Raw genomic sequence first — 20,564 nt, 5'->3', positions numbered from 1 at the left:
TGTAAATAACTCATTCTAAGCTCCTCCCAGTCTAGTTTCAGTTAATAAAATATTGAATCAAGCACTTGAGGAACTAAACTTTATTTTGGATAACACAACAATAATTCCCTAAACAATACCTAACCTCCGCGCGTTCAATCCTCGCATCTGCCTGACCAAGCAGAGCAGAGACACTCCAAAAGGTCATGCAGTCCCAAGCACTCTTCCAGAAGATTGACCAAGGACCTTGTAGGGGCTGCCTTTTATAGGTCCCTGAACCTTGAGGGGTCGAACCACATGGGCGTGGTCTCTTTATAAACCAATTAAACATATTGATAATAACGGTACATAATTGACAGTTCCGTAACCCAATAACACAGTAAGTAATACACTGTATTCTAAAGGAGCTTCTAGAAGGAAGCCAACATAGATGAATAATGCAACATGTGCCTTGGGATTTAGATAACCCAGATAAGACTTAACATTTCAACCAATCAACAACTAACACAGTAAAGCTTTGCAACATTATTTACACTATGTATACCTGGTTTGCATTGATCCAATTAGCTCTATGCATTTCACTCTTCATTGTAGGACTTCTGCAGATGTCGCATTCTTTCTCTGCAACACTTATCTGGGCGCAGACATACTGGCACCATTCAGCACCTTGTCTCAGTTCTGCAGAGGCACATTTAACTCAACCAAAATGGCCTAGCAGCACATACGCCCTTACTCAATTTTAATGCCATGGCTGCTCCAATTTAGCCAGGATTAACACCTCTACCACCGTCCCTCACCTTCGGTATAAAATAACTTGCCACGCACATCTCCCTTTAACTTTGCCCCTCTCAGCTTAAAGCTATATCTTCCAGTATTGGATTTTTCCATCCTGGGAGAAAGGTTCTGAATATCTACCATGTCTATGCCTTTCATAATTTTATACACTTCTACCAAATCTCCCCACAATGTCCAGCATTCCAGAGTAAACAATCTAAGTCTGTCCAACCTCTTCCTGGTGCTAATGCCCTCTAATCCAGGCATCACAATGATAAACCTCCTCTATCTCATTTCCTGAGCCCCCACATCCTTCCTGTACTGGGACAACCACAATTGCATGCAATACTCCAAATGCAGCCTGAACAAAATGTCGTGAAGCTGCATCGTGGCTTACTAATTCTTATATTCAATGCCACGATCAACGGAGACAAGCATACCATATGCCTTCTTTACCATTCCATCTATTAGTGTTGTCACTGTCTGGGAGTTATAGCCTTGGACCTCAATGGTGGAACAGGCGGGGGACGATGGCTGACTTGAGTGGAGCGTCACAATGGCTGGGAAGGCGGATGAAGGCTGCAGCAGAAAAAGGTCTCTGGTGATCTTGGACTCCATGCCAATGGATCCTGACTCAGATCTGTCAAGGACCGTGGGGTAGCTGTCTGTGCGCCAGTCTCCCCACGTTAAATAAAGTTCCCTCCATATAGGGAATAGCACTCTGGAGACGCCCAAGTTCAGCCATGACCAAAGGGGGCCTAGGAAGTCTTGAACCCTAAGATTCCTCTGTACATCACTGCTGTTAAGGGTCATGCCATTAATTGTATATTTTTCCCTTACCTGTGACCTCCCAAAATGCAAAACCTCACATCTGCTCTGATTAAACTCCATCTGCCATTTCTCTGCTCATTTCTGTAGCTGAGCTATATCCCACTGCATACTTTTAACAGCCTCCTCACAGTCTGCACTCCCATCAATCTCGGTGTAATCTGCAAATTTAGTAACCAACCCGTCTACATGTACATCCAGGTCAGGTATATAAGTTTCACAAACAGCAGAGGTCCCAGCACAGCTCCCTGTGGAACTCCACTGGTCACAGACCTCCAGCTTGAATATCGTTCTTCCACCACAACCCTGTCTCCTATCTCTAAGCCAATTCTGAACCAAGTCACTGTTAGTCCTGTGTATCTTAATGCATATAATTCCATGCTGACTGTCCTTAATTGACTTGCTCTCTTCCGAATGGGAGTAAATTCTACCCTGAAGCCCCAGTAGCTGCCCCACCAGTCATGTGAGGCTCACCAGCCTATCTTGGCTGGATTCCCTCGACCTCCTTTCTTAAACATAGAAACATAGAAACATAGAAAATAGGTGTAGGGGGAGGCCATTTGGCCCTTCGAGCCAGCACCGCCATTCATTGTGATCATGGCTGATCATCCCCAATCAATAACCCGTGCCTGTCTTCTCACCATATCCCTTGATTCCACTAATAGAAACATAGAAAAAATCTAATACCAGGAGTGGGGTTCGAACCCACGCGGACATATGTCCATTGGATCTTAAGTCCAACGCCTTAACCACTCGTGCGAGATTATAAAGATGCAAGGGAACAACATTAGCTACTTTCCAGTCCTACGGGGCCTCGCCTGTGGCTCGAGAAGATGCATAGGTCTTCATCACGGGTCCTACAATCTCCTCTCTTGCCTCTCTCAATAACATGGGATAGAACAGATCCCATCTGGTCCTGGGGATTTAACCACCTTCCTGTTCTTCAAGAGCCGCAACATCTCCTCTTTTTAATCTCAAATTATTCTTGCATATTAGTATCTCTCAAATTCCCCTTGTGTATTACGATTAGATTTGTCGAGCATGATTTCCTTTTCAGAGTCCATCTAACCTCAAGAACTAACAGATTTGCCATACATGACCTTCCGTTCATCCCTTCTCATATTCACTGCCTAATCATATATTCATTTTCCAACTGTCCTTAAAAAAAACATTTCCAGCATTTCCTTTAATATTCAATGTTAGTGCAATAGCTCTTTATTTTCCCGTTTCCTTCTCCCTTTGTTAAATAGTTAAGGTGCTAATTTCCAATCTGTGGGAATTATTCTGGAACCAATGCAATTTAAAGATAACAAGCTGTGACCTCCATTGCTTCCACCTTGAAAACACTTGAATTTGGGGCACCAGGTCCTAGGGATTTATTGCTTCTCAGTCTCAAATGTCTGCAATGCATTGATTTTTCACTCATGCTCATTTAATTCACCCCTTCACTGTTTTGTACCATTATTACTTGTTGTCCTTTCTTCCCCAATCTCCCACATCTTATCCATATACAACTGTTGTTATTCCAATCCTGACAATGATCATGACAATGACTTGAAGCATCACCAGCTTCTCTCTCTGTTGATGCAGTCTGATCCATTTGGCATTTCCAAAGGCCCCTTGTATTAATTTGTAAACACTTACATTGATCTGGGCCGGCCTTTCCAAACTGCCGAAACCTTCCAGCACGCCCAAAATCTCTAATATCACTTGATCTTGAGGGAGACCGTGTTCGTGGCCCAGTGATTCGCTGTTGATTTGAAACTGCAGGAGATGGGAGTTGCAGATGTGATGTGGAATGATGCGGTGAGGATGGAGCGAGGGGAGGAATCGATTGTCGTCTTCCTGTTCTTTTGGACCCGGACGGAAGTGAAGATGACCGTTGTCTGAAGTGTCTCGTAGATGACGATGAAGGGACAAACTGATATACTGAGGGAGTAACTGGTTGTGCCGGAGGAATCGTTGTAGTTTTCCCATTGGGAACAGAAGAGGAATGGGTTGGTTGAACCAAGCGAGAACGTCCCTGTGAAGTGGAAGATAACGATGATGATGAAGAGGGATATCTCAATTGTACAGAAGAAGAAGATGCTCGACTTTTACCATCAGGTCTTCCAGCATAAGTTAGCGGGGAGGCAGAAAAGCGATTTCTTGACAAAACTGAGCGTGAGCCTTCTGAAGACACTGAAGCAGAGGAATGGACTGGTGAAGAAGGTTGGGACTGGGAGGATGCCCGAGAGGAAAATGGTTTCTTCTCAGTCCCAGATGACAGCTTGGTGCTGGGGAAATTAGAAACCAATGGTGAAAATTGACCTGAATTTCCTGAAGACAACTTGGTTAAAGAAGATGGAAAACGTTGCGAGGAACTGCTGGAGGCGGTTGGTTTTAATTCAGAAGCAGAATTAGAAGTTGCTGAGGAAACTGGCTTTTTATCCGGATCAGGACTAACGTTTCTTTTAGGTGGAGATGGCCATGTCAAGGAGATTGTGGGTACATTTTTGCGAAATGAACGTGAATTTGAGCCTGTTCTAGATATTGGCTGTCTTGACGTAGCATCAGGAACAAAGACCGACTTGGGTGATTGAAGTTTTGAGGATTGCCTGTGCAGCATGGAATTATGATAAGATTGCTTCAAGTTAGTTAAACTGGGAGTCTCCCCTTTTTTGTTTTGCTTGTCTTCCTCCTCAACACTTAACTCTTCAATGTTTTCCTCTGAATACCCAGAAGATCTGGAAGGGGAATAAGAAGATGTGGTCTGAAGATTGGACTCATCACGACTTGGCTGTTTTGCTTCAGTTCGAATCAGAGCAGGTGAAAAGCCAGAAACATTTGGACTTTTCGGACTTGCTTTAGAATTTGATACTCTTAGCCGAAGTGGACTTACATTGGGTGGGGATACAGAGGAAATAGTCCTTGCTCTGCTTAACATTTGACTGTTTCTTCTCAGGTTTGCTGCTGAATATTTTAATGGTACTGATGGGGTTGATGGAAGGATTAATGAGGAAGCCAAATGCATGTTTTGTGCTATTTCAGTATCAGAAACAGATGACTGTGAAGATAATTCAGAATCAGGAAGGGTATCCGAAGATTTTCTGATGGGTTTCGTAACGGATGAAGAAGGCACGTACGACGAAGGCATTTTGGAGAAGGATTTGGAATCTGACGAAGTCTCGGATGTGAGAGAAATATGAAATTTGCGTTGGTTCCGACGAGGCGAAGTTGCAGCAATGTTGTCAGCTACCAAGAAAAGCAGAGGGAAACGGTTAGTGGGAATACAATATTTCTATAAAACAAAACACATGATGCACATGTAGTTCAATAAAAGAACCTGGTTAATTTTGCAAGCGTGCAATAACTCTAAGTGTGAAACTGTCAATAAATCAAGAAATCACAGAATTGTTTAAACACTAAAATGCCAAACAAGCATTTAAATTGAGGCAGATGGAAGTACTTGTCCCACTTAGGCGACCTTTTAGGTGACTGCCGGAAGCTAGCCAGGTGTCGCCTGTATGGTCGTGAGTCGTCTCCTCAGTCGTCCAAAGAGTCGTAGCGTTTTTCTAGTCGCCGCTGGATTTTGAAATGTTCAAAACTTTTCGGTGACAGTCGGCCACCGTGGGCTTGTCGTAGCTTGTCTTCTCCTGACGTAGGTACAGTGGTAGGTTGTCGCCAGGATATCGTAGGTTGTCGCCGGTGCTGACTTCGGTGAATTCCATTGTCCTAGTCGCCGGCAGTCGGCTAAAAAATCGCCTAGTGGGACAGGCCCTTAATGTAGCAAGTAAAAGATGTATAAAGTACAACTAATGTTGCATGGAACAGTTCATCTAAATCACTTTACAGAATTCTTCTTCTTTTTTTGGTTAAACAAACGATTCAATCATCGATATGGTCAATGATTTATTTGTAAATTTCAGGATGCGCCTCTGAGCAAACTGGACTACAGCCTCCCAAAATTTCGAATGAATTTACGACCAATATGTATTCCATTCCAACTCAAAACATGTTTGCCTTAACAAGCTTGACTATTATGGACACGGCACCTAACAATTGAGATTGTTATATTAACCAGCTGGACCACTTTCCATAGATTAAACCCTCCAATTTTCTTAATCCATTCAACATTTACACATGTTGAATGATTTACTGAACACCCAACTATTTCTAATGGTAATATATAATGAATGTTGAATCAGCACCCCTTTAAAAGTTTAGTTTATAGATACAGATTGGTTTTGTTTAGGGATACAGAAACAGACCCTTTGGCCCATTGAGTCCGTGCCGACCAGCGATCCCCGCACATTAACACTACCCTACACACACTAGGGCCAATTTTACACGTTACACTTTTTACCAAGTCAATTAACCTACAAACCTGTACGTCTTTGGAGTGTGGGAGGAAACCTAAGATCTCGGAGAAAACCCGCGCAGGTCACGGGAGAACGTATAAACTCCGTACTGACAGCACCGGTAGTCAAGATCGAACCCGGGTCTCTGGCGCTGTAAGGCAGGAGCTCTACCGCTACGCCACCGTGCTGCCCAAAAGCTGGTCCAAATACAAGAAATACAGAACTGTTGTAGGCCATACACTCCTCAAACATGCTTTATTTAATCGCCTGAACTCCATATCCTCCAATTCTTGAATGTGATGTACAGTAGATTTTAAATATACTCAACAATGACCATCCACAGTCCTGAGACAAGAAATACCATATGTTTTACTAAACACTTTGCTAAGGTGTTTTGTCAGATGGACCTAAATGGCCACCTCCTTTTCCTGAGACTATGTCTCTGGCTGCAGACTCTCCAATGTGAGGAACAGCCTCTAATATTTAACTTGTTAATCCCTATCATATTCTATGGTTCAATGAGATCACCTCCCATTCCTTTAAATTCCAAAGAGCTTAATCAAATCTTTTTCACTCTCATCCCAGCTCAATGAGGTGAGATGAGCTTTATACAAGGAGTTTCTACACATAGCCCAACAATGCTAGAAGCATCAGTCATTTCATTAAAGCACTCATGATAACCATTGGCGGACAGGACGTCGAAGGATGAGAAGCCGAAGCCAAGAAGCCGAAGCCAAGATGCCGAACCTACATCACGCCGAAAATCCAAGATATTGAACGGGCACAACACCGAAAGAACACGATGGCGAATGGACATGATGCAGAAAGGACACGACGCAGAAAGGACACGACGCAGAACGGACACGACGCAGAAAGGACACGACGCAGAAAGGACATGACGTTGTCCTCGACTTCTTGGTTTCGGCTTCTCGATCTTCGGCGTCCCATCCTGGTACCATGATAACAACCTTTCAATTTACCTGCTTTCTTTCATTAAAAATATTTGTACTTATGTCACATCTAAAAGTACAACAATGTCACAGGCTGAAATTTGTCATTAATCTCTGAAAAATCCAATCACGTTATCTCTCAAGTTCTTTTCCAAATGAATCATCCAAAATTCAAAACCCTTACATTTTAATTTATAATATTTAACATCCAATTTTTAAAAAATATTTTATCCCTTTGATTTTTTTTAACAATGCAACTAAATGCCAGCCTGTTACAGATTACTTTGCTCTGCACAAATATTTACAACAGAATGTAGCCGCTGTGAAACACAACAAATGTTTCAAATTGCACAGGAATTCTAGACAACACAATAGGATAGAAAATCTATTTCATTTCTTACCACGCTGTGGTTTTCAAGCTTATGTTTGTAATTAAACTAAATATCCGGCATAATAAAACAATCTCATGTCATTAAAATTAAAGACTGGCTCAGTGAGTCGGATGTTACAAATTAGTACGCGCAGAACACAGTCTATGGGTGGTCATCAGTCAAAAACTCATCCAAATGGTTGTGTGCTGTCCCTTTCAATGAAAGGAGGTTCTTATCTTGAATCATGTGCTGGGCATTTGAAGGTGTTTTGCGTCCTCTACTCTTCCAATTTATTCTGGACAGCTCCTATCCATAAAAATCCAGCCACTGTCTCTCACCACATAACTGGTCCACCCCAGTCCAAGCCAGGTTGTGGCAGAGTGCTGTTCGTGAGAACTGTTTCTGTCCCAAACAGTTCGCAAGTCGGAAATGCCGCCGCAAACTGAGTTCCCGCACAGCGGAAAATGCCCACAGCCCCTGCTAAATCCATCCCACTGGTCTCCCAATGCTTGTTACCATGTATAGACTGTATGTTTAAGAAAGAACTGCAGATGCCAAAATAATCGAAGGTAGGCAAAAATGCTGGAGAAACTCAGCGGGTGAGGCAGCATCTATGGAGCGAAGGATTTGTTATAAGTGTAGAACCCTGAGAAGGAGACCCTTTTCTGCTGCAGCCTTCATTCGCCTTCCCAGCCGTTGAAACGCTCCACTAAAGTCAGCCATCATCCTCCGCCTGTTCCACCATTGAGGTCTTGGTTGGATTGCTCTTTGTCAGAGACCTCCCCCTCGACCTTACCGCTATGGGTGGCCCTACCAGGAGCATAGCTCCAGACGGCATCGCTCTCAGGATCTCAGGTCCACACAAGCTGCTCCACCACGACAAGGTGACAATCCACTGAGATACTGCCTGACCCACTGAGTTACATCAGCTTTGGCAAATGGAGTTTAATTCAGATGCGTGTGAGATGTTGCATTTTGTGACGTCAAACCTGCTCATTCACAGAATGGTAGAGGATTGTAGAGGAGAGGAATCTCAGACTAGAAGTACATAGTCCCTTGAAAGTGGCATCGCAGGTAGATAGGGTGGAGAATTGGCTTTTAGTATATTGGCTCATCAGTCAAGGCATTGAGTATAGAAATAGAAACTTTATGTTACAGGTGTACAATATAATGGTGAGGGCATAGTTGGACTATTGGATTCAGCATTGTTTATCCTGCTATGGAATGATGCTACTGAACGAAAAAAAGTATCAAGAAGATTTACAAGGATATTACCAGGACCTGAGAGCCTGTGTTATTGGGTAAGTCAAAACATTATTCCTTCGATCATAGAAGGCTAATTAGTCATCTTATGGAGAGTATAAAATGATGAGGGAAATGAATACAGTAAATGCACAGAATCTTTATCCCAGGGTAAAGGAACCAAGAACCAGACAGCATAAGATTAATGTGAGCAGGTACAGATTTAATAGGAACCAGAGGGCAACGTTTTCCATATAGAGGGTGTGGACCGCCCCGACGTGGGAGGTTTGATCGCCTCCACTGCGATGTTTCAGCTGCCCCGACCGCGGGAGAATAAAGAGAAGATTAGACTTTATTGCCTTCCATCACAGTGAGGAATGTGGAGAATCTGCTGTGGTGGATGTTTATGTGAACTTGTATGTAGTTGTGTGTCTTGTTGCTTTATTTTTAGCATGGCTGTGTGGTAATTCGAATTTCACTGTACCTTAATTGGCACACGTGACAATAAACTGATCTTGAATGCAGCTGACACAGGCACAATAACAACATTAAAAAAAAGCACTGGGAAGGATCATGGATAGGAAAAGTAGAGAGCCCAAATTCAGGCAAATGGGAATAGCTTGTATTGGACGTCTTGATCGGCATCGACAAGTTGGGTCAAAGAGCCTGTTTTCAAGCCTGTATGAATCCAAAATCCAAATACCGTGTATCTGCCTGCGCTCCTCCACAGCCCAGCAACAAAGAGCAACATCCAAGATGGAGCTCCAAGACTGCAGAGATTTAACAACAATCCACCAGAGGGCGCCGCACAATTGGCAGCCCCGCCAACAGTCTGTCTGTTTTTCGTCTTTTTAAAAAATCTTTAGTGCGTTTTAAAAGTCTGTGTAAATGTTCTCCGGTTTGTTCTATTTGGGGGTCGGGGGAAACTTATTTTTCAGTTTCTTACCTTGCCAGAGATGCAATTGTTTTCTGGGTCGTATCTCCGGTCGCTCTGCGGCCTACCATCGATGGAGCTGGAGGCTCCTCAGACTGACTTGGGCCCCACCATGGGGCATGGACCCAACATCGGAGTCGATCCGTTGCCTGGGATCGCTCCAACCTGCGGCCTATGGACTTTACCATCAGGAGCTCGCAGTCTCGGGAGAGGCTAGTTGGGAGCTCCAGCGACACAGAGGCTCGACCAGCCCCGATGCGGGGCCCGATTACCCGGCGCGGGGGAGCTGACATCCCCCCCGATGCAGGAGCTGATCGCCCCGAAGCAGACGGCCCCAAACGCCACCGTCTACAAGTCAAAATCGTCCCGTCAACGGAGGGCTCGAGGCCCCCGACCACGGTAGAGCAAAGAAGGGCAGAGATCTTAATTTTTTTTCACAGTGAGGAATGTGGAGGAGTCGCTCTGGTGGATGTTTATGTTAAAATGTATTTTGTGTGTTCCGTTGCTTTTAGTATTATTGTGATAGTGATTGACAATTGGTCATGCCGCAAGTGATGTTTGATGATTTTAAGTACATTTTATAAGGTGGAACGTTAGCAATAAAAATGCATGTATCAAGCCCGAGCGCGTACTGCAATTCCCGAACTTCTCTTTGCCATTCCATGCATTCCAAGGGCTTGCAGATTTGGCCAACATTGTTAATAAAATCAAAGCAAAAATTCAGCTCATACCATGTGTTATAAATTATGTTTCATAATATATAATAATAATAATTATGGATATAAAAAAGTACAGAACTGGCCCACAAGTTAATGTTCTAAATTGAGGCAAGGCAGATTTGGATGACATATTTTTCCAAAAGATGATTGGAGTAAGTTGTTTTAAGGGAAAGGAGACATCTGGCGAGTGGGAGGCTTTGAAGAGTGAGATAGCTTTGATAATGTAATTTTACACCTTGGAGTAGAAATTCAACCTCAATGCTCGAAGTGTTTTAGTTTAGTTTATTTTTCACGTGTAACGAGGTACAGTGAAAGGCTTTTGTTGCGTGTTATCCAGTCAGCAGAAAGACAACACATGATTACAATTGAGCCATTTACAGTGTATGATAAGGGAGTGACGTTTAGTGCAAGGTAAAGACAGTTTTAAAGCGTTTTAAAGTGTGTGCTGGATGTAATGACATTCAGTTTTGAAAATTGTTTCTTGAATCTAAATGTCTAGCTAATATACTTTAAAAATGTTGAATTAAATTCCTGCGCTGCCCTGGAATTTATTTTATATTATTTTGTGATTGTCTTTCAGCAGTTAATCCAATGTCAAGAATATCTTCACGAGCAAGGAGTGCTTTGGGGCAGCGGAAATCGGTTTACAGAGCAAACCCAGCGAAACACGAAGTAGCTGGTATGTTTGGTCTGGTTACCATTGTAATCGGAGAGATACGAAGCATTGCCATTCTATAATGACCCTGTCATGGTAGAAGGGATTTGTGCAAGTCATAATAGACACAAAGTGCTGGAGTAACTCAGCGGGACAGGCAACATCTCTGGAGAGAAGGAATTCCTTCCATTCCTTCTGTACAGAGATGCTGCCTATCCTACTGAGTTAAGGGCCTGTCCCACTTAGGAGATTTAAACAGCAACCTCTGATGACCTTGCCCGCCACCCAAAGATTCCATGAGGTCACCAGAGGTTTTGGTCACTCTCCCTAATGGTCGAAAGTGGTTTCCGCGTGGTCAAGGCTTCATCTAGGCTGCTGCTATTTTTTCATCATGATTAAAACCGGCCTCAACTAAACACAGGTTGCCGTTTAAAAATTTTAGTCGCAGGTCTAGTCAAAGCCGGTTTTAGAAACATAGAAACATAGAAATTAGGTGCAGGAGTAGGCCATTCGGCCCTTCGAGCCTGCACCGCCATTCAATATGATCATGGCTGATCATCCAACTCAGTATCCCTTACCTGCCTTCTCTCCATACCCCCTGATCCCCTTAGCCACAAGGGCCACATATAACTCTTCATCTCCTTCCTAAAGGAACATCCTTTAATTCTGAGGCTATGACCTCTAGTCCTAGACTCTCCCACTAGCGGAAACATCCTCTCCACATCCACTCTATCAAAAACTTTCATTACTCTGTACATTTCAATGAGGTCTCCCCCTCATTCTTCTAAACTCCAGCGAGTACATCCTCATACCACATCCACCCACTCTATCAAAAACTTTCATTACTCTGTACATTTCAATGAGGTCTCCCCCTCATTCTTCTAAACTCCAGCGAGTACAGGCCCAGTGCCGTCATACCCTCATCATACGTTAACCCACTCACTCCTAGGATCATTCTTGTAAACCTCCTCTGGACCCTCTCCAGAGCCAGCCCATCCTTCCTCAGATATAGTGCCCAAACATGGTGTCTTTGTCTCCACGATGGCAGTGGGCTTCTTCCTTCCCGATTCCTTCTTCCGACCCGATTCCTTCCCTCCAGTGAGCAGGTAGTAACCACAAATTGGCGTCTGGAAAGGCTAAAGATATCCGCAAATAATTCTGATCGCTGATCTGCGCAGGTTCTGAGGGTGTGGCTGAAGAATCCATTAGGGCTAACCATTTTCCATGGGTTCAACCAATTTCCATGGGAAGGCCGATCTGATGTGTGAAGATGATGACCATGCACCAGAGGCTGCTGGGATGGGTGATGTCATTCCATTAACAATCCATCCAAAACAAGCAAAGAATGTACTGAGCTCATCGGGGAAGAATGTGCTGTTGCCAGTGATATTGCCCACTTTGTTGTGTGACCCGTTATGGTAGAAAGTTCAGGCTTTCGACAAGGTCCCACATAAGAGATTAGTATACAAACTTAAAGCACACGGCATTGGGGGTTCAGTATTGATGTGGATAGAGAACTGGCTGGCAAACAGGAAGCAAAGAGTAGGAGTAAACGGGTCCTTTTCACAATGGCAGGCAGTGACTAGTGGGGTACTGCAAGGCTCAGTGCTGGGACCCCAGCTATTTACAATATATATTAATGATTTGGACGAGGGAATTGAATGCAACATCTCCGAATTTGCGGATGACACTAAGCTGGGGGGCTGTGTTAGCTGCGAGGAGGATGCTAGGAGACTGCAAGGTGACTTGGATAGGCTGGGTGAGTGGGCAAATGTTTGGCAGATGCAGTATAATGTGGATAAATGTGAGGTTATCCATTTTGGTGGCAAAAACGGGAAAGCAGACTATTATCTAAATGGTGGCCGATTGGGAAAGGGGGAGATGCAGCGAGACCTGGGTGTCATGGTACACCAGTCATTGAAGGTAGGCATGCAGGTGCAGCAGGCAGTAAAGAAAGCGAATGGTATGTTAGCTTTCATTGCAAAAGGGTTTGAGTATAGGAGCAGAGAGGTTCTACTGCAGTTGTACAGGGTCTTGGTGAGACCACACCTGGAGTATTGCGTACAGTTTTGGTCTCCAAACCTGAGGAAGGACATTATTGCCATAGAGGGAGTGCAGAGACGATTCACCAGACTGATTCCTGGGATGTCAGGACTGTCTTATGAAGAAAGACTGGATAGACTTGGTTTATACTCTCTAGAATTTAGAAGATTGAGAGGGGATCTGATAGAAACTTACAAAATTCTTAAGGGGTTGGACAGGCTAGATGCAGGAAGATTGTTCCCGATGTTAGGGAAGTCCAAGACAAGGGGTCACAGCTTAAGGATAAGGGGGAAATCCTTTAAAACCGAGATGAGAAGAACTTTTTTCACACAGAGAGTGGTGAATCTCTGGAACTCTCTGCCACAGAGGGTAGTTGAGGACAGTTCATTGGCTATATTTAAGAGGGAGTTAGATGTGGCCCTTGTGGCTAAGGGGATCAGGGGGTATGGAGAGAAGGCAGGTACGGGATACTGAGTTGGATGATCAGCCATGGTCATATTGAATGGCGGTGCAGGCTCGAAGGGCCGAATGGCCTACTCCTGCACCTAATTTCTATGTTTCTATGTTTCTATGTTTCTACAAGCCTTGCCACAATTGAACGCATTGCCCAGAGGGGTTGAAGGCAAACACTCACCCAATATTTTAAAAATATTTCAAAGATCTTTTACAATGCCTCGATGTGGAATTCCCTGTCACAGAGGGCAGTGGAGGCCATATCACTAGATGGATTTAAGAGTTAGATAGCGCTCTGGGGGCTAGTGGAATCAAGGGATATGGGGAGAAGGCAGGCACGGGTTATTGATAGGGGACGATCAGCCATGATCACAATGAATGGCGGTGCTAGCTCGAAGGGCCGAATGGCCTCCTCCTGCACCTATTTTCTATGTTTCTATGTTTCTTTGAAAGTGCACAGGCAAACTGCCGAAAATTGAGATTAGTATAGATAGGTGCTTGATGGCCAGTAATAAACATAGTGGACCAAAGTGCACATTCACACATCATATAACTCTATGACTATGTTCTGACGAGACTAACACTTCTTTTATTTGGATTACTTATCCTTGAACAATGTGTTCCTGCATTCAGTAATTCAAAAGATCTGTCCTCTGGTTTCTCAAACAGGGTGGGTGGCACGGTGGCACAGCGGTAGAGTTGCTACCTTACAACGCCAGAGACCCGGGTATGGTCCAGAAAATGGGTGTTGTCTGTATGGAGTTTGTACGTTCTCCCCGTGACTGCGTGAGTTTTCGCCGGATGCTCCGGTTTCCTCCCACATTCCAACGACGTACAGGTTTGGAGGTTAGGTCTGAAGAAGGATCTCGACCCGAAACGTCACCCACTCCTTCTCTCCAGGGATGTTGCTGCCGGTCCCGCTGAGTGACTCCAGCATTTTGTGCCTACCAAGTTTGTAGGTTAATTGGCTTCTGTATATTGTGAATTGTCTGTAGTGTGCAGGATAGTGCTAGTGCATAGAAACATAGAAACATAGAAATTAGGTGCAGGAGTAGGCCATTCGGCCCTTCGAGCCTGCACCGCCATTCAATATGATCATGGCTGATCATCCAACTCAGTATCCCTGAGTTGTGCATGGAGGGATCGCTGGTCGGTGCGGACTTGGTGGAGAAAAGAGCCTGTTTCCACACTGTATCTCTAAACTAAACTAAAAAGACTCATTGTGATGCATATCAAATCTACCAGGAAATCTTGTAAAGTCTAGAACGGAAAGCATGCATTCCTTACAATATCTCAGCATACTTCAATATTCACATCAATTTGCAATCTTTCAGAAATATGATGAACTGCTATCTGCTTCCTGTTAATTCCCTCTGAATATTTCTAACAGCATATGGATTATTTATACCACTTGAAACACATGTGACTTGTTGATAATCTATCCTTGTTACTTCATCCTCATCTTGCAAAGGCCGATTCATGATTCAGAAATAGGCATTTCTTGTGTGTTAGCCAAGCATTTTGGAAACACTTGCAACATCGCCTTCAGCGAAGGCACTAACCAAACAACAAATACATTTATCATCTATGAAGTACTATCTAGCTATTAAAATAATAGGCCAAGTATTTCATAATTAGGACTTGGCCTTAGAGTCTTTAGTGCAACATTAGTTGTGATGAAATAACACAAAGTGCTAGAGTAATTCAGCAAGTCAAGTGGCTGGTTGACAAGGCCCCTGGAGAACATGGCCTGATGATAGGTGCTGTCTGTGCGGAGTTTTTACGTTTTCCCTGTGACCGCATGGGTTTTCTCTCAAGCCTTTCTTGAGGTCCTCTGAGGGAGGGCGGTATGTATGTATTTATGTATGTATTGTTAATCCATATACCACTGTTTGTAGCACATTAGTACCTCCAACAATGTAAAGCTCTTTGGTCAACGAGAGTTGTTTTGCAAATGTGCTATAGAAATAAAATTGACTTGACTTGACTTCTCCGGGTGCTCCAGTTACCTCCCACACTCCAAAGACATACAGATCTGTGGGTTAATCGGCATGTGTAAATTGTCGTAAGTGTGCCGGGCAGTGTATGGGGAGATCACTGGTCGGCGTGGACTCAATCGGCTTAAGATCCCATTTCTACGCTGTATCTGTAAAAGTCTACCGTTTTGGGACAGGACCCTTCTTCAGACTGATTGTAGGGAGTGTGGAGAGGAGGGGAAGAATGCTGCAAGAGAAGAGAAACAGACAAAAAGTGGCATTCTATACACAGACCATCGCACTAGTTGTGATGGCCTGTGTACAGAAACCAATGGAAGTCCAGTGACACAGGAAAACACAGGAAACATGAAAAGCTTCATCCTAAATAAGTGCAATACTTACACTTTGGCAGAACAACACTGAGGGTCTTGGACTGAGGACCTGGCCCCTTCCGGTTTGCTGCTCGGACTTTGAAAACATAGCGTTCCCCAGGCTGTAGATGATCGATTACTGCTGCCGTAACGTCCGCAGGAAAAGTCACCGTCTTCACCCCAAATGGTTTGAGAGCTGGGGCATATGAAACGATGTATTCTGAAACAGTTGAGATATGGTTAAGCAGACAACTGAAAACAATTCTGTTTTTCCGTTTGAGGGACAGAATGACCACAAAGTGCGTTGCTAATGTTTACAGTAGAGTAATGTTTAGTAGAGTATTAAAATAACAATGTCTCTTAGAAGAGACTGGGAACAAGAACTAGCTATAAAAATTTCGAAAGAGAGGTGGCATAAATATTTGCTATATGTGCATAAATGCTCGATTAACGTAAGACATACTCTAATTCAATTTAAAACCTTACATAGACTATATTACTCAAAAACTAAAATTAGTAAACTTTTTCCTAATGTCTCCCCTATCTGTGATAAATGTCTATCACAAGAAGCAACTATAGCGCATTCCCTTGTTTTCTGCATAAAAATCCAAAAATTTTGGAATTAAATTTTTGAAATTTTCACAAAATTATTTAAAATAAAATTGATACCGAATGCAGAACTGATTATTTTTGGAACAATGGAAGGCAGCCTTGAACTAACTGCGTCCCAAAAGAACTTGCGGTTTAATAATGGGGGAAAAAATGGGAAAAAAACTTATACTTAAATTCTGGAAAAACGCCCCACACCAACAATAACCACCTCCAACTTGACCCTACCACTCGCCACATCTTCCCATCTCCCCCCATGTCTGCCTTCCGCAAAGACCGCCCCCTCTGCAACTCCCTTGTCAATTCTTCCCTTCCCTCCCGTACCACCCCCTCCCCGGGCACTTTCCGTTGCAACCGCTAGAAATGCAACAACTGTCCCTTTACCTTCCCCCTCCATTCAAGGTCCCAAGCAGTCGTTCCAGGTGCGACAGAGGTTCACCTGTATCTCCTCCAACCTCATCTACTGCATCCGCTGCTCTAGATGTCAGCTGATTTACATCGGTGAGACTAAGCGGAAGTTGGGCGATCGTTTCGCCGAACACCTCCGCTCGGTCCGCAAGAACCTACCTGACCTCCCTGTGGCTTAGCACTTCAACTCCCCCTCCCATTCCCCATCCGACCTCTCTGTCCTGGGTCTCCTCCATGGCCAGAGTTAGCAACACCGGAAATTGGAGGAACAGCACCTCATATTCCACTTGGGGCATCTGCATCCTGCAGGCATGAACATTGAATTCTCCCAATTTTGTTAGCTCTTGCTGTCTCCTCCCCTTCCTCAGCCCTCGGGCTGTCTCCTCCCATCCCTCAGCCCTCGGGCTCCTCCTCCTCCTTTTCCTTCCTTCTCCCCGCCACCCCCTATCAGTCCTGAAGAAGGGTTTCGGCCCGAAACGTTGCCTATTTCCTTCGCTCCATAGATGCTGCTGCACCCGCTAAGTTTCTCCAGCATTTTTGTGTACCTTCGATTTTCCAGCATCTGCAGTTCCTACTTGAACACCAACAATAAATATGTGGATTTCAAATATGTCCGAAACGTTACACCTGGAAGATATGAGATTCCTTCTAGCAGGCAAACCAGACCATTTCCAAAAGATTTGGTCTGCATTTATCGACTTACTACAAGTATCAGGTGCAACAGAACTCTGAAAGGAAATGGTTTCAGAACCTGGTGAGGGGGGAGGAAAAATACGAAGTTGGTATATCCCTTTCAGCTCTTTTTTCTACTTTTAACATAGCTTCTGTTTTCTTTTTCTCTTTTTTCTTTTCTATGGCTTACTTCTTAACTTGTTTTTCTAACTCTTTGTGTCTAAGGGGCTTTTTTTGATCACTCTTTCACACACGGTCCTATCTCACTTTCTTTACTTTTCTTCTTTTTAAAGCTTAAAATATGAAATGGTACAAGAAATGTATTATGGTATTTTTGCCTTATATTATTGTAATGTACACTACTTCTAATAATTTTTTTTTTTTTTTTTTTTTTTTTTTAAATAATATTTCACAATCTTTCTATCCTCTATGACAAAGGGTTGACATGATGATATAAGTCCCATAGCTGTGTGCAATCCACATCATCATGACCTAGGCAATACACTGAATGAGAATACAAACAAACATGGTATAGGCCCACCACCAATGTTCCGGCACCCTTGGTTCCTGAGCCTTGCTGAATTAAAACATGAAAATTCATTCATTCATCATCATAACTGAAAACACTAGCGACACAGTAGTGCTGGTTTCCAACGGGAACGGTGACGGACGCACCACACATCTCTGTTCTCCAGTTCCTGCGGACTTCCGCCACTGGACGTATAGGATTTTGGTGTGTGTGCTTTATCATCATTCCTTACAATGCTATGTACGACAGTGATCGCAACTTCTACTGAAGTGTGGATGGCCGTTGGCTCGCTAGGAGCTCATCCGCCCTTTGACAGGTCTTGTTTTTGATCCTGCTGGGGGTCCACAGCCCCCTCCTCATCTGGCAAACCAGGTGGGGGAGACGGGTTTAGTTGTCGACTATCCAACCATGGAGCAGGTAGCACGGGATTACATGGTACCTGTGGCAGGGGGAACTCCGCCCAACCTGACCAAATTGAGATATGGTTAATTAGACTATCAAAAATAAATCTGTTTTTCCATTTGAGGGATTGTGCGGGCAGAATGATCACAAAGACGTGAAAAACAAACGCTAAAAACAGAACTTTAACCCCCTCCCATTCCAAATCTGACCTTTCTGTCTTGGGCCTCCTCCATGGTCAGAGTGAGGCCCAGCCCAAATTGGAGTAACAGCAGCTCATATGTTGCTTGGGCAGTTTACACCCCAGTGGTATGAACATTGACTTCTCTAACTTCAGATAGCCCTGGCTTTCTCTCTCCATCCCCTCCCCCTTCCCAGTTCTCCCACCAGTCTAACTGTCTCCGCCTACATTCTATCTCTGTCCCGCCCCCTCCCCTGACATCGGTCTGAAGAAGGGTTCACCCATTCCTTCTCTCTCCAGAGATGCTGCCTCACCCGCTGAGTTACTCCAGCGTTTTATGCTAGATTATCCATTTTGCCGGACCAACAGAAGTCATGGCAAAACATTCAACCAATGCTCACTAGTTCCTGATTCCCCTGCTCTGGTTAAAGTTACCATCTTTTATTCCCTCATGATTTTATACACCTCTATAAGATCACCCCTCATCCTCCTGCACTCCAAGGAATAAAGTCCCAGCCTGCTCACCTTCTCCCTCGAGCTCACACCCTCGAGTCCTGGCAACATCCTCGTGAATTTTCCCTGCACCCTTTCCAGCTTAACAACATCTTTCCCCCAACAGAGTGACCAAAACTGAACATAATACTCTAAATGCAGCCTCACCAATGTCTTGTATAACTGTAACATGACCTCCCAACCTCTGTACTCAATACTCTGGCTGATGAAGGCCAATATGCCGAAAACCTTCTTCAACACCCTATCTACCTGTGACCATGTTCCTGCACTCCGAGATCCCTCTGCTCTACAACACACCTCTATTCCCTGCCATTCATTGTGAAGATCATGCCCTGGTTTATCTTTTCAAAATGCAACACCTCACACTTATCTGTTTTAACTGTATTAAAGTCCATTAACCATTGCTCACTCCATTTGCCCAACTGATCAAGATCCTGCTGCAATTCCTAATTTGAGGAAGGACATCCTTGTGATTGAGGCAGTGCAGCGTAGGTTCACGAGATTGATCCCTGGGATGGCGGGACTGTCATATGAGGAAAGATTGAAAAGACTAGGCTTGTATTCACTGGAGTTTAGAAGGATGAGGGGGTTCTTATAGAAACATATAAGATTATAAAAGGGCTGGACAAGCTAGGTGCAAGAAAAATGTTCCCAATGTTGGGCGAGTCCAGAACCAGGGGCCACAGTCTTAGAATAAACGGGAGGCCATTTAAGACTGAGGTGAGAAAAAACTTTTTCACCCAGAGTTGTAGATTTGTGGAATTCGCTGCCACAGAGGGCAGTGGAGGCCAAATCACTGGATGGATTTAAGAGAGCGTTAGATAGAGCTCTAGGGGCTAGTGGAATCAAGGGATATGGGGAGAAGGCAGGCATGGGTTATTGATTGGGGACGATCAGCCATGATCACGGTGCTGGCTCGAAGGGCTGAATGGCCTCCTCCTGCACCTATTTTCTATGTTTCTAATTGTTTTTGCCTTCTTCAGTGGTGATGGATGAACAATCATCCTCTACGATAGTCATCAACACTGGTGCCCTGCAAGGATGCGTTCTCAAACCCCTTCTATACTCCTTATACACTCACGACTGTGCAGCCAAATGCCAAACCAACTCCATATGTAAATCACGGTCTGAAGAAGGGTCCCGACCCAAAATGTCGCCCATTCCTTCTCTCCAGAGAAGGGTCCTCAAAAAACTCAATCAACTTCGTAAGACACGATCTTCCACGTACAAAACTATGCTGACTCTCCCTGTCTATCCAAATGCATTCATATCCTTCCACAGAACATCTCCAGTAACTTGTTAACCACAAGTTAATTAAAACAATTTGAGACACAAGAGACTCCAGATGCTGGAATCTTGAGCAAAAAAACATACTGTGGAGACACTCGGCGGGAAAGGCATCTGTCCATTTCCCACCAGAGATGCTGCCTGTCCGGCTGAGTTACTCCAGCATTTTGTGTCTATCTTCGATTTAAACCAGCATCTGCAGTTTTTTTCCTATCCATATGTAAAATTTCCAGGCGACAGCCAACTGGAGTACAGGATGGAGATGGAGAACCGCGTAACCTGGGGCCAAGACACCAACCACTCCCTCAATGTCAGCAAGACAAAGGAGATA

General features: G+C 44.1%; 1 protein-coding gene across 2 annotated transcripts in view; it reads right to left on the bottom strand.

Moving 5' to 3' along the window:
- Positions 1 to 20,564, bottom strand: part of fndc1 (fibronectin type III domain containing 1) — a 202,318-nt gene that overhangs the window by 87,699 nt on the left and 94,055 nt on the right. For both annotated transcript variants that reach the window (XM_055639966.1, XM_055639967.1), the window contains exons 9-10: positions 15,667 to 15,855; positions 3,226 to 4,815 (exon numbers count right to left, since the gene is read on the bottom strand). In XM_055639966.1, coding sequence (XP_055495941.1) covers positions 3,226 to 4,815; positions 15,667 to 15,855 — 1,779 coding nt within the window. The remainder of the gene's footprint in view (positions 1 to 3,225; positions 4,816 to 15,666; positions 15,856 to 20,564) is intronic.

Source organism: Leucoraja erinacea, chromosome 8 (genome assembly GCF_028641065.1).
Source record: "Leucoraja erinacea ecotype New England chromosome 8, Leri_hhj_1, whole genome shotgun sequence".
NCBI classification, from domain to species: domain Eukaryota; kingdom Metazoa; phylum Chordata; class Chondrichthyes; order Rajiformes; family Rajidae; genus Leucoraja; species Leucoraja erinaceus.
The sequence above is the reverse complement of the archived record's forward strand: the minus strand, read 5'-3'. Positions and strand labels throughout refer to the sequence as shown.